This window comes from Megascapheus bottae, chromosome 37 (genome assembly GCF_031878675.1).
Source record: "Megascapheus bottae isolate mThoBot1 chromosome 37, mThoBot2.hap1, whole genome shotgun sequence".
Taxonomy (NCBI): Eukaryota; Metazoa; Chordata; class Mammalia; order Rodentia; family Geomyidae; genus Megascapheus; species Megascapheus bottae.
Genome location: NC_143545.1, coordinates 810,581 through 825,168, shown reverse-complemented (window position 1 = coordinate 825,168; position 14,588 = coordinate 810,581). Strand labels below are relative to the sequence as shown.

The 14,588-nt window shown below is 48.0% G+C and overlaps 1 protein-coding gene across 8 annotated transcripts in view; it reads left to right on the top strand.

The window, feature by feature from the left end:
- Positions 1 to 14,588, top strand: part of Erc1 (ELKS/RAB6-interacting/CAST family member 1) — an 89,549-nt gene that overhangs the window by 52,830 nt on the left and 22,131 nt on the right. For all 8 annotated transcript variants that reach the window (XM_090325275.1, XM_090325274.1, XM_090325272.1 and 5 more), the window contains 4 exons: positions 1,783 to 1,923; positions 2,668 to 2,808; positions 3,408 to 3,589; positions 12,410 to 12,545. In XM_090325275.1, coding sequence (XP_090181401.1) covers positions 1,783 to 1,923; positions 2,668 to 2,808; positions 3,408 to 3,589; positions 12,410 to 12,545 — 600 coding nt within the window. The remainder of the gene's footprint in view (positions 1 to 1,782; positions 1,924 to 2,667; positions 2,809 to 3,407; positions 3,590 to 12,409; positions 12,546 to 14,588) is intronic.

The window sequence follows — 14,588 nt, the reverse complement described above, 5'->3', positions numbered from 1 at the left end:
AATGTCAGTGCACTTGCTCATTGTCTTGGCCTGGCCTCATAACTTTATGCCTTCATTAGCAGACCTGCTTTTGAGCAATTGTTGACTGAAGCAGTGGCCAAACCTGGCCAGTGTTAAAGCCTTGGGGTTTATTCTGTGCATTTCCACGGGATGAGGTAATTGGATTTAAAAACAAAAACAACAATAAAAAAACAGAGAAATGGCCATCACTGTTCCTTGAGGCTTTGAGGCTGCCCGTTGGACTCAAAGCTTGCTTCCCAAGTATATTGAGAAATACTACCCAGAAGTATGGTGAAGTGTCTTTGGCGTTTAAACTTCCTGCACACTGTTGGGAGTAGTTTCCATTTTTTTTTTCCTTTTCTTTTTATACTCTAAAGCCAGTATTCTTCTCAGTCTTTATTTTGGGGGGAGGGGAGGAGAGAGACTATGTAAATTATAAGTTGTTTCCATTGTTGAAGACAATGTATAAAGAAGTATTTGTTATAGTCCTAAGGGTGTGTGTGTAAAGTTCAAGTCATTTGAAAATTGAATTTAGAGTTTTCCAAGAAAACACTGTGGTGCTATATAAGGATTATTTAAAGACTTGGCCCCTGGGCTTAGGCGCTGTCCCTGAGCTCTTCAGCTCAAGACTTCTGCCCTACTCCTTAAGCCACAGCACCCCTTCCAGTTTTCTAGTGGTTAACTGGAGATAAGAGACTCATGGGGCCGGGAGTTTGGCCTACTGGTTAAAGTGCTTGCCTAGCATGCACAAAGACCTGGGTTCGATTCCTCGGTACCACATACGTAGCAAAAAGCCAGAAGTGGTGCTGTGGCTCAAGTGGTGGAGCCCTAGCCTTGAGAAAATCCAGGGACCGTGCTCAGGCCCTGAGCCCAAGCCCAGGACTGACAAAAATAAATAAATAAAGTAAAATAAATAAAAGATAGCAATTTATTATTTAAAAAAGAGAGAGAGAGAGAGACTCATAGACTTTAGTGCCTGGGCTGGCTTTGAACTACGATCCTCAGATCTCAGCCCCCTGAGTAACTGGGTTGGCAGGTGTGATCGACCTCACCCAGCTAGATAGATAGTTATGATTTTTAAAAGCACTCTTGGGATTTAGAAAAACAGATCTATGATTTAGAAAGATGGGAAAAATGTATTCCCCCCTCCCGCCCCCAGTCCTGGGGCCTGGGCACTGTCTCTGAGCTGCTTTTGCTCAAGGTTAGCGCTCTACCACTTGAGCCACGGCACCACATCCAACTTTTTCTGTGTATGTGGTATCAAGGAATTGCATGCTAGGCAAGCATTCTGCCGCTAGGCCCTGGAAGGATGAATTCTTGAAAAAATAAGTTTTTGAGCCAGATGTTAGTTGCTCATATCTTTAATCTTAGCTACTTTGGAGGCTGAGAATGGGAGAATTTCTGTTTGATCCCAACCTGGGCAAAACACTTTGTGAGACCCCTTCTCAGTTCATTGTTAGGGCGTAGTGGCATGCACTTAGCTTCCCCTCTGTGGTGGGAGTGAAAGACAGGAGACCCATGATCCAGCCAAGCAGGTACCTGGCCAAGAACGAAGACTCCAGCTCAGACATAACCAGAGCAGAACAAGGCGCGAGTGTGTGGCTGGCAAGCTCCCATGCTGACTCTAAGCCCTATTACTGCAAAAAACCAAAAACAAAGCCATAAATTCTGGACAAGCTCACTGTCTTTGGAGAAGAGGGTGCAGGTATCACACTTGGTCATCTGAAGCAGAAACCGTCATTAAAGTCCAAACGAGCCTCTTCTTGATTTCTGCCCTCTCAGGAGCGGACAATCGAACGCTTAAAGGAGCAGCGGGACCGAGATGAGCGAGAGAAGCAAGAGGAAATGGATAACTACAAAAAAGACCTGAAAGAGTTGAAGGAGAAAGTCAGTGTGTTGCAAGGCGACCTCTCTGAGAAAGAGGTGACCATCCCCGGTTCGCGTCCTCAGCCTGGCCTCGCTGTTTGCTCAGCTCTTCCACACAGTGTCCCCAGAAACCCATCCTCCCCGCACCCCACACCACACGCCTTTGAAACGCCACAAAGGCAGGGAGACGCCGAGCGCTGATTGGTTTTCTCCTATCCTAAGTCTTTTACTTCCTCTTCCACTGTTCAGTTGGCTTCTTCCTTGTCAGTGACGTTTTTATACATCTTCAAGTAGAGTCCGCTTGAGGAAGCAATGGTGTGAGTCGTAAGAAAAGTGACAGACAAAAGGAGGCTGTAAAAAGAGGATAATTTCTTTATAAGAACAGCAGTTAGAAACAGCTAGTAAGTTAGATAACAATATATTTTAATTTGCATTTGAAGAAGGCTGTCATTGGGGTCCATGTAGTGAGAAGGCCAAGAGCTGAGCTGTCGGATCACGAGGCAGAGCCCTTCAAAGTCTTCTGTGTTCCCAGTAGCATCTCCTTATAAAAGGAGAAAAGAGTTGTCTGTTGGGGTTCGCGTTGCTACTGAGCTTGGCTGCGAACATGCACAGATTGTCTGTTTTTAATCTGTGAGCATGGGAGCGTGGTTAGCACTCTGAGCGCGCTCGGGGTCTTCCTCCCTTTAATTAATACTTGAATGGACAGCAGGTATTGCTTATTAGTTTGTGTGTTTCTGAACGGTGAGCAGTTAGAACTCAATGCTTTCTTCCCTGCGGTGTTGGCTTGTTTGCTTCTTCCAGGCTTCGCTCTTGGACCTGAAGGAGCACGCGTCGTCCCTGGCGTCCTCCGGGCTGAAAAAGGACTCTCGGCTGAAGACGCTGGAGATCGCCCTGCAGCAGAAGAAGGAGGAGTGCCTGAAAGTGGAGGCACAGCTGCGAAAGGTGGGGGCTGGGCTCCCCTCACATCTCCACGGCAGAACTTCCCCAGGGGTAGTATGACCCCCCGAGTTTGAAACACCATCTTGCCCACATGCGTTCTCTTAACATTCCCGTACTGCTTATTAGCTTCATGCATGGCAGCTAGAAGATAAGATCTGCAGTTGGCTTGCATGTGAAGTGTGAGAGAGACTACAGCATGGAAGTCTCCATTTCCGCCGCAGCTTGTGTTTCCTGGAAATGGTGCTGCAATGCTTTGCCCTTTGTTATGGACCCGGTGGAGGATGGACGTGGCGGGGTGCATCCTGTCTCGTTCATCACCCCGGGATTCCCTCAGCTGGCAGAGCGTCGCGCAGTCTTCAGAGTCCTTCACCTCCAAGGTCTCAACTCTAGGAGGAGAGGAAGATTTTTTTGTATACCCAGCTCCCACCCTTACTGATAACAAGGGATAAAGTCAGTTAACATCAATGTTTTCCTTCGCACCCCAGCTTTCTAAAGTCTGCTGTTGAAATGGCACTGTCAATAGTTCTTTGGGCCATGGTTTGCCTGGTGCTACTGTGTGTGACAGAATCTGAACCCATTTTTCTTTCCTTCTCTTTTGGTAGGCACAGGAAGCCAGAGCCAGCCCAGAGATGAACGAGAGAATTCAGCAGCTTGAAGGAGAGATCACAAGGTATAAAGAGGATTCTGTCAAGGCCCAGGCAGAAGTGGACCGCCTCCTGGAAATCTTGAAGGAGGTGGAAAATGAAAAGAACGATAAAGATAAGAAGATAGCCGAGTTAGAAAGGTACGGAAAAGAAAGCGAATGGGAGACACTGGGTTTGAACAACCAAAGCATGGCTCCAAGCAGTGAGTTATTTCGGTTGTACAAGAATGTTTCAGTGGTACCTGCTTCTGAATTTAGGTTCTAGAATGCCCCCCTTTTTCTTTTTAACTTTTTATCTACTTGCTACACTAAGTCAAGATAGAGTCAATGTAGATTTTGTGTGTGTGTGTGCGTGCTTGTGTGCCAGTCCTGGGCCTTGAACTCAGGGCTTTGAGCATTATTCTTGGGTTTTCTCAAGGCTAGAGCTCTACCACTTGAGCCACAGCACCACTTCTGGCTTTTTTCTATGTATGTGGTACCATGGAATCCAACCCAGGTCTTCGTGCATGCGAGGCGAGCATTCTACCACTAGGCCACACTCCCTGTCTCAATGTAGATTCTTTACTGCAGTCTTTAAAAGGTGATAGGAAAATGACATTGATTAAGACGCATTGGTATTCATACATTACTTTGCTGAATGGCAGTACCTTTGTAAAACTACTTGAAGAAGAGTGCTCTAAAGAAAATGGAAATAAACCAATAAACTAGATAGTTACATTGAAAATATCAATTGAGGTTTGGGGGGTTGGGCAGGGAACCTGTAGCTTTTTGTCAGCTTTAAGTCCCAAGGTTCATTCACCAAACATTTCTTTTTTTTTTTTGTCAGTCCTGGGGCTTGAACTCAGGGCCTGAGCACTGTCCTTGGGCTTTCCTCAAAGCTAGCACTCTACCACTTGAGCCACAGCACCATTTCCGACTTTTCTACGTATGTGGTACCAAGTAATTGAACCTGGGTCTTTATGCATGCTAGGCAAGCACTCTTACCACTAGGCCAAACTCCCAGCCCAAACCAAAAAATTTTTTACATTGGTTTTGTATAGGGAATCATGTGACAATGTTTTGTACACAAATGATAGATGATTTTAGTATCTTGGGAACTGAAACTAAACAGTAAACAGCTTACAATTTGCATAAACCTTAGCCTACCCCTTCTACCCCACCTTGGCTCCCATGCAGTTTAGGGTGGAATTAGCCCACATCCAGGATTGATTTGAATTCCAGTTAAACGAGGCCTGGCTGACCTTTCCAGGAAACTCTCAAGTGTTTTAAGAAGACCTTCCAAATTCACAGCTGGGCTTTTTGGGCTCTCATACCTCCCCCGACACACCCCGAAACACCACCAGCAACAAAAGTCCCACTTCCCCAACTCGGTTTTAGCTGTAAGCTTTGGAATTGGTTTTTCAGTCAGCTAGGTGAATCTGTGGTGAGTAGATAATGGTACCACCATGGCTTCCAGCCCCTCCCTGAAGCAGCCCAGTGGCTGAGCCGGAGCTCACGCCAGCGGGCTCTTTAAGTTTCTCTCACCAAGGTGACTTAGCTCTGCTCTGGGTGGCTTACTGGCTGGTGTTGTCTCCACACATGGATGGGGATTTTACCTTTGTCACCAATGTTGACCCCGTGTTTTAAGCAAAAGTGGTAATGTGCAGTGTGATGGCTGGTTGGATTTTCTTCTCACTGGCCTCGTTCTAGGAGGCAGATAGCGCATCCTGTCCCTGCTAAGGACAGCTGACCCCCCCCCCCAGCCACCCCTTACCCCTCACCCCCGTTCCTTTCCTTCCCATCCATTGGAGACCCAGGTGCACGTGTGCCTGCGGTTCCTTACTGACCATCTGCTTCTCCTGTTGCCCTGTCACCGTCTCCCGGGTAGTGTCTTGTCTCCCGGTGGTCCACTGTGGAGTCCTTTACCTCCTCTGGATCTGCCTTACCATGTCCTTTCCATTGTTCTTACTTCACCTGTGTGTCTTGTGTTTATGTGTGTGTGTCTCTCCTGCCCCTTGGCCATGCTGTTTCTCAGAAAGCCAGTCTCCTGTCCGTGGTACCATCCACACCAGGTTTCTGTCCCCACCCCGTCAGGGGGGTTTGTGTGGGACTTCTGGGAAAGTAAGTGTGACGTGAGGCTGCAGTTCTGAGCTAGAGTCCCTTGCCGCCTTGGCTCCTGCTCCTGCTCCTGCTCGGGCTTGCTTGCGGTATGTGTGGTCAGTGTTGAAGAACAGCCAGTTGACCCAGCGTGGAGAAAACCTAGGTGGGACCTTTCTTTTCTTTTCTTATTTTGATCAGTCCTGGGGGACTTGAACTCGGGACCTGGGCGCTGTCCCTGAGCTCTTTGTGCTCAAGGCGAGGGCTGTCCCAGTTTGAGCCACAGTGCCACTTCCAGTTGTTGAGTGGCTCATTGAAGATAGTCTTGGGAGGACTTTTCTGCCCAGACTGGCTTCCAACCATGATCCCCACATCTCAGCCTCCTGAGTAGCTCGGATGACAGACGTGAGCCACTGGCACCCGGCTTAGGTGGCATCTTTTCTTCTCCTTTATCAAGTCACCTGTACTTCTGTGAGATGCAGAACCTTGAGAATTTCGAAAGATGGAGATTCTGTAGTCCCTAACACTTAGATAGTAACATAGAAAATCATAGTAACATAGAAAATCTTCCTGTTTGTGTCTTTTGTGTGTTCCCAGTGCATATGCATGCACACACACGTTAATACCAAATGTACATCCATGTGTTCACAGTGTGTTGACGTGAATGCACACACGTGTATGTCATGTGTTGGCATGAATATACGTGCACGTGTTCACAATATGTTACCCCGTGGCTGTTTTCTTCTCTGAAAGGGTAAATGAGTTCACACGCATGCAACATTCTTACATAATTGAATTCGGTGGGGTTGCTTTTAGTCTGTAGGTTGAATCAAGTAAAGATAACTTTCTCTTTCCTCATTTTGTCACAATTAAATGCCCATTTTTAACATCTGAGATTGGGGCATGTTTATATGTAACAGCGTGGCGTGATATTTTTTTCTAGTGATGCTGAAAGTCATGGCACATCTTCTGTCTTTGGTGCAGTGACGCCTATAAAGGTGTGAATACAGTTGTTTGGTTGAGTCAGGTGTGATGATTCCTGCCTGTAGTTGCAGGCTGAGGCAGGAGATGCAGACTGAACAAACACGAGGTTTTGTTGAGTCTAGAAGTGGAGGAAAGCATTTTTTTAAATGGACATGATGTAATCATATGTTTCTATTTTAAACGGATGTGAAACTAGATGAAGGGATTTTAATTCAACTCATGATGAGTTCATGCTTTCCCCTTCTGTTGTTCTTTGTCATCCCTCTTTTAAAACAGCTTTCTGTAATATGTTTTCCTTAGAGGGTTCCCGAGAAGCCTCAGGTCCTAGAGCTCCATCTCCCACGTAGAAATGAACCATGCACAGCTTTGGCGTAAATTTAGGTTGTGGTCACCCCAAGTGCAGAGTCAGAGTCCAGTCTCAGCGTGATTGTCCAGTGAGCAGGCGCTGCCCGCAGAAGTGAGGAACTCCTAAACACCAACGAACCAAGGGAGAAAAGCAGCAGGAAGCATTCCAGGAGTAGACGACTTCTTTACTTGATCTCCTTGCTTCCCTCGCCTCCAGCTTGCTGGGGGTGCTGTTTGTTCTCCACCTCTGCTTCCCCAGTCAATTTCACTGGTCTCAGCGCACAGCCAGGTCCCCCAAATTCCTGGGCAGAAATTTCTTGCCAGCGGTTTCCTTGATCCCTTGGCTTAGCTAGCAGTGTGGACATTAGACTGCAGTACCGGCCAATCTGTGTGCAGACTTCCTAAATGTGTTCCCTAAGAAGTTCAGCACACGGGCTGTGAAACTGGGACATGTGTGTTGAAAGGTGCTCGCTCACCAGTGGCAGGAGTCAGCTCAGCGTTTTCCTGTGGATTTGCCCCTGTCCTCCATAAAGCCCTGCAGTACGTACCAGTGGTGTCCTAGCTGACAAGATGAAAGCAGCTCTGGGGAACAGTCTTTCCTAGGTTAGCCTCTTTGCCTCTGAGCATCCTGTTTAATACTTCACCGGCGATTGGTACAGACGAATTACAGGGCACGTGGGGGCATGTTAGAAGACTGACATCTGTCTTCTGAATTGGCCTCTCACCTGCGGTGCAGCTACAAGACAGGGCCTCGCCTGGTAGACCAGGCAGCCTGCAAACTCAGAAGCGTCCTGTAGCTCAGGTGCTGGGATTACAGGTGTGTCCTGCTACTCCCAGCTATGAAGAAAGAACGGTGATACCCTTTTATTCATGCTCAAGTGAGTTATTTTTTAAGCTTTGGTTTTTAACTGTATGCCGAATCTGGCTCGCTCATTTCTATTCAGTCATTAAGGTTTCTTTTGCAATATTGGAATTCGAACTCGGGGTCTTGCACTTGTCAGGTGTCTCGCCTCTAGCCATTGTTCACACTGGTTGTTGTTGATACGGGGTCCTGCTTCCTGCCCCAGCTTCCTCCATAGCGGGGCGTCCATCTAGGATTTTAGGTGTGAGCCCCCGGACGCCTGGCCATCGCTAAGTTTTTGCCAGCATTCAATGCTAATTCAGATGATGCTTCCAGTCAAGAAATAAACCTTTTGGGTTTGGTTCTTCTGTGCTGGGGCGGGGGGGGGGGGGGCTGGAGTTTGAACTCAGGACTTTCCACCTGCTTGGCTAGGTGCTCTCCACTTGAATCATGCCCCACACTGGACTTTCAAGTTATTTTTTCAGAGAGAAGTCTCTCAGGCTTTGCTTGGGCAGGAGCTGGGTTTAGAGGTATGAGCTGCCATGCTTACCCTGTTCTCTGAGATAGAGTCTTTGCTGCCTTTAATTAATTAATTAATTGCCTAAGCTGGCCTGCAGCTGCAATCCTTCTGTCTCCCACTCCCAAACTGCTGGGATTATAGATGCAAGCCACCATACCCAGCCTATTTTCAGTTCTTCGAGCAAAAAAAAAAAAAAAAAATGGCGATTATAAAGACAATCCAGAGGTTCTTGGCCGTTAGAACTCTTACCCATATGGAAGATAATGCTAAGTTCAGTGAAATTGATGAATCCTTAAAAAGAGCAGTATTATGAAGGGCAATAGTGAAGCGTCGGGGTGTCGAACTGTGTTGGGGATTAAGCCCACACCTCCCCTCTGCGGGGTGCCTCTAGAGCCTCTAGAGCCTCTCATTCACCTGCACCCTTGCCTGTAGATTGCACCATTCGAGAATAGGCGGTAGGTTTAGGATAAGAAATATTACTCAGTATTAGGGAGTTTTTTTTTTCTTTTAAGATTTGAGAAAAATCATTTGAAATTCTTCTGGTAAATTCGGGTTTGGCATTCTAAAAAATAATGGAAGCCACCTGTGTCTGTTTCGTTATCCTTTCAATTGCGTGGGTCCTCGGTGGAATGGGTGGTGGTTCAAGGACTGGTCATTTTCTGGAAATACGAAACTAAGCTGACAGAAATTGTCCCATGACTTCATACCACTTCTAGCTTTTTTGTGGGGGGAGGGAGCAGTCCCGAGGCTTGAACTCTGGGCCTGGGCACTGTTCTTGAGCCTTTTTGCTCAAGGCTAGCACTCTGTTTATTTACTTTGGTGCTTGACTGGAGTTAAAAGTCTCACGAGACTTTTCTGCTCTGGCTGGCTTTGAACCACAATCCTCAGATCTTAGTCTCCAGGAGTAAGTAGCATGGCAGGTGTGAGCCCCGGGCCCCAACCAGTTCTATCTTCTCAACTAAGAAGGAGGCCAACAGCCTTCTCTTCTATTCCGTGGTCTTTTAAGTTTTTTTCTTCCAAACTTTAAAAAAAAAATTGTCAACATTTCTTTTTTTTTTTTTTTTTTTTGCCAGTCCTGGGCTTGAGCTCAGGGCCTGAGCACTGTCCTTGGATTTTCTCAAGGCTAGAGCTCTACCACTTGAGCCTCAGCACCACTTCCGGCTTTTTTTCTGTGTATGTGGTACCGAGGAATCGAACCTGGGTCTTCATGCATGCTAGGCAAGCACTTTAACCACTAGGCCAAACTCCCAGCCCAATTGTCAACATTTCTGTATTTTTTTAGCATCCATTTTTTTTCCAATCCTGAGGCTTGATCTCAGGGCCTGAGCACTATTCTTGGACTTTTCCGAGACTAGACCTCTACCACTTGAGCCTCAGCTCCACCTCCTGCTTTTTTGTTTTTGTTTTTGTTTTTTTTGCCAGTCCTGGGCCTCAGCTCAGGGCCTGAGCACTGTCCTTGGACTTTCTCAAGGCTAGAGCTCTACCACTTGAGCCTCAGCACCACTTCCAGCTTTTTTCTATGTATGTGGTACCGAGGAATCGAACCCGGGTCTTCATGCATGCTAGGCAAGCACTTTAACCACTAGGCCAAACTCCCGGCTTCCACCTCCTGCTTTTTCTGTGTATGTGGTGCCAAAGAATCAAACCTGGGTCTTCATGCTTGCTAGGCAAGCATTCTACCAGTGGGCCAAACTCCCAGCCCCAGAAGTGATAAACTTTTGACAACTTTTTTTTTTCCTTTAGAAACTTCCATTCAACTACAATGGTGTAATCTAACAGGTGTAATGTATCCTTGGTGAGATCTCTAGACTAACTGAAGTGACTTTATTTTACTGCCTATGCAAATTCTGCTACTTGATTCTCTTTAGTCTTGTGCTACATGTTTTGTCTGCGTCTGTGTTGAATAATATTCCCAAATATTGTCCTCACTAATTCTTTTTAACTTTCTCTTTCACATTTTCTCCCTGGACTTGCTGTCTTCTTCAGTCTCACCTCAAGGTCAGTATGCTTGTACTAAAACAGAGGCAGTATGATTACTAACGTTTTCTTCCATTCCGACAGAAAACGAAAACGCTACAATTTATGCCAGCAAAGAGATGTATAGAAATCATATTGGTGCATAAAACTTGGCCGAGGTGTGACTGTGGAGATTTGAACTTTAAAAGTTAGCTGGGTGGCTCACACCTGTAACCCTACCTCTCCGGAGGATCAAGGATCAAAGCCAGCCCAGGCACTAAAGTCCGAGAGTCTCTTATCTCCAGTTAACCTCTAGAAAACAGGAAGTGGAGCTTGGCTCAAGGGTAGGGAGGCATCCTTGAGCGGAAGAGCTCAGGGACAACGCCCAGGCCAAGTTCAAGCCCCGCGATCCCTCCCCCCACCAAAAAAAAAAAAAAGAGACTAGGGCTGGGCATGTGCCCTAGTGGTAGAGTGCTTGCCTAGCGCATATGAAGCCCTGAGTCTGATTCCTCACTACCACATACAAGAAAAGGCCAGAATGACTCTGTGGCTCAAGTGGTAGCATGAAGAAGCAACTCAGGGACAGCGCCCAAGCTCTGAGTTCAAGAACCGGGACAGGGTGGGAGCGGTCATGAAAATGGTCAGGGGAAATCAAATGAAGAGAATCCTAACGCTTGGGTTTCTGTAACAATCCTTGTGACGCTCACTGTCTGCCTCACGTGGTTCATGCTGTTTTCACTCGCATTTCTGCTTTTATTTGAATTCCTTTGTTTTTCTTGGTTAAGTCTACTTAAAGATTTTCCTGTTTTAGCCTCTTAAACGTTTATTTTTATTTTTATCACTATTGGTCTCTCGGTGGTCTTTCCAGCCTCTGGTTCATTTATTTCTGCTCTCCATGGTTCCCTCTCTGCCTGACTTGGTGTTGAGTTCGTTGTCCTTGCGGTTCCTTGTGGTTTAAAGTTAGGTTGTTTGAGAACTTTCCTTCTTTCCCTTGGTGAATCCTTTTTAGAACTACATCTTGGTATGTTGTGTTTCCATTTTAATTTCTCTTGGGTGGGGTGTGTCTGTGTGTCATTCTACAGTGACATAATCCTTTGGGGGTTTTCCTATTTTACATGAGCCACTGATGCTCCATTTTGTTTCTGTATTGCTGTCTTACTTTCCGTTAGCTCTCCCTCCCTCCTTCCTCTCTCTCTTGTGTTCTCCCTCTTTCTCTCTGTCTCTCCCTCCCTTCCTCCTCTTTCTCACTCACTGTCTTTGGATGTAGCTCAGTGATCGTTTATGCACTATGTGAAAAGTCCTGGAATTGATGCCAGACCTGAAAAAAAGAAAAACCAAAGCAAACAAAAACCGATTATTTTACATCCACTCTATTGGCAAAAGGTCAAAGGTGAGGGGATGTGTTCATAAAATGCCGGGACAAGGCAGCCGTGCCAACTGTGTGCCCGTGGAAGCCCAGCGCTGGTGCCTCTCGGTCAGTTTGTACCACGGTGGCACCGCTCATTTATTTATTTGTTTGTTTGTTTGTTTTGCCAGTCCTGGGCTTGGGCTCAGGGCCTGAGCACCGTCCTTGGATTTTCTCAAGGCTAGAGCTCTACCACTTGAGCCTCAGCACCACTTCTGGCTTTTTTCTATGTATGTGGTACCGAGGAATCGAACCCGGGTCTTCATGCATGCTAGGCAAGCACTCTACCACTAGGCCAAACTCCCGGCCCCAGCACCGCTTATTTATAGTGGCAAGAAAAAGCCCCCCATGTGTCTGCACCCTGGGGAGCGAAGCCATTGCCACGTCTTCTTTAGTGTTGCCGTGAAAATCAAAGCCGCGACAGAATGGCCGTCCTTGCTGCATCGCAGTCTCGAGGCGTTAAGGGGGAGGAAGAAAGTAGGTTACCAGTCAGTTTTACCAAGTTCAAAACCAGGCCGAGCACAAAGGAAGTGCCAGAGGGAGGCGGGAGGGGCTGCGCCGTCGGCGAGGGCGGGGTCCGGGGCCCACGGTGGAGGTCCGTGTGTTGGGCTGGGCTTGTGTTAGAACCCTTTGCTCGGCAGCACACGGCTGGCTGGGGCTGGCTGCCCTCAGCGCCAGCCTCGGCTCCCGCCAGCCTCTGCTGAGCTCTGTGCACATGCACTGGAGCCCCGTACGTGGTGCACTGCCGGCCCTCAGGTGGCCCGGCCTTTCTGGATGAACACGTGCTCTCTGCGTGTGACCTGCGAAGCCTGATGGCTGCCCTTCTCCCACCAGGCAGGTGAAAGACCAGAATAAGAAGGTGGCGAACCTGAAGCACAAGGAGCAGGTAGAGAAGAAGAAGAGCGCGCAGATGCTGGAGGAGGCCCGGCGAAGGGAGGACAGCCTGAGCGACAGCTCCCAGCAGCTGCAGGTCAGCGGCCTGCTCCCCCGCCCTCGGCTCTGCCCTCCCTCTGCTCTCCTAACCCTGCCTGCCCGCCGCTCTCCTCTCACACCGCGTCCAGCGAAGGCCAGGCTGTAACCAAAGGGCTGGTGTCCTGTGCCCCTCTGGGAGGACACGGAGCCAGGTGGAGTCTGGGGGTTGTGATTGGTGAGCCCCTCGGTTCACTGAGGGGGTCCGCAGGTTGGGAATCGGGGGTCTTTGGGGCTGTTTGCTGGTCCGATTGCCATGTCTGTCTGTCTTCCTCTTCTCCCTTTGTTCTTTTCCTTCCCGTATGGTAGTGCACAATCATGTCGGCCGTATTTACTTCACATCCACAAAGCGCATAAACCAACCCAGTTCCCAGGTCCAGCAGCCGTAGTAGAACTGCCGTTCAAGGTCCCCCCGGCACTTCACCAGCCCTGCCACCCCCTTTCCCAGCCTGCACCGTGTCCTGTGGAGCTGGTGGCGTTGTGTGCGTGGACACGGGGAAGTCAATTGCGAGGGGACCTCCTGGGCTGGTAAAGAAAGCTTAGCTTTGAGGAAGCCTGGTCAACTCTCGGGATTCCTGGGCAGCTCGGGCTAAGCCGCTGGCACACTGCCAGCCTGTCCTTGCAGCTGGGGACCAGGTGTGGTACGGGTGTGGTGCGGCGTGCTGGCCCAGCGGCCTAGGGACACTGTCTCCTGGAGAGGTGTGGAGCTGGCGTTGTACAGGAGCTGTTTGTAGGCCTTGTAACTCACTCATTCCACACGTGACGCTCTCCACATCCTTTCTTCATTCCTCGTGTGTGACTTGGACTGGTCTGGACTGGCGCTCCACCACGTGAGCCACAGCACCACTTCTGGCTTTTTCTGTGTATGTGATTCTGAGGAATCAACCCGGGTCTTTGTACATGCTAGGCAAGCTCTACTAATAAGCCATATTCCCAGCCCCGGTTTGTCGTTTGTTTTTTTTTTTTTTTGCTAATATAATTCAAATTTCCACAGTTGCTTTTTCTCTGTGGGATTTTGTTTACTTTATGCTCACTTTAAAAAGCTGTATTTATACACAAGTTCTGTGCTTTCATTTTCTTACCTCTACCTCTTTGGTTGTTCTTGTTAACTAAGGATTGAAGCTAGGCCCTCCTGCATGCCAGGCAAGCACTCTAATATTTGAGTTGTGCCTCTGATCGTGTTGTTGGTATTTTGTTTTGGAGACAAGGGATCATTCACTTCGCTCAGGCTGGGACTGCAGGTATGCCCACCACACACAATCTGAGTTCAATGTTAGGTGTGGCCGGTCTAATTTGGTGTAAGGCAAAGGTAGTCTTCTCAGCTTCCATCAGTTGTTACAACAGTGTTGTCATGTGTGACCTCTTATTTCCTGTATGTAGTAGCTGAGAGATAAATAAGATAGGTTATATTGTTTATATTTTGCGCATAGAGAAAACTAATTCAGAAGGGATGGCTGGCTCCGTGTTTGTGCACAGGTGTGTGCGTTTGCTTGCGCTGGTACTGGGGCTTTAACTCCAGACCTTGCATGTCACTTAGCTGTTTTTTGTTCATGGATGGTGTTCTGCCACCTGAGCCACACTCGTACTTCTGTGTTTTTGCTGGTTAGAGATGAGAGTTTCGTAAGCTTTCCTGCTGAGGCTAGTTTCAAACTGTGGCCCTCAGATCTCAGCCTCCCAAGCAGCCAGGATTGCCGCGTGAGCCACCAGACGTGACCCTGGGCTGTGGTTCTTGGTGTACATTGGCTTCACCCGGGGAGGGGCTTCACAAATTCAAAGTCAGAGTCCCATCCTTAGGGTTCTGAGTCGGTGACTTGGGGATAAGCTCTAAGATTTCCATCTGTAAGAACGTCCAAGCTGGTGAAGAATGCAAAAGCACCGCATCGCAGGTAGCCTCATGCGATACAGGAATTAACAATACCAACCACGGCTGGCCACGCGTACCTCCTCCACTGAACACTGGCCAAGAGCAGTAGAACTCGCCTGTGTCCACATTCCCTATAGAAAAGGGAGAAAAATGCAATTTGAGAGGAAGAAATGATAGGGG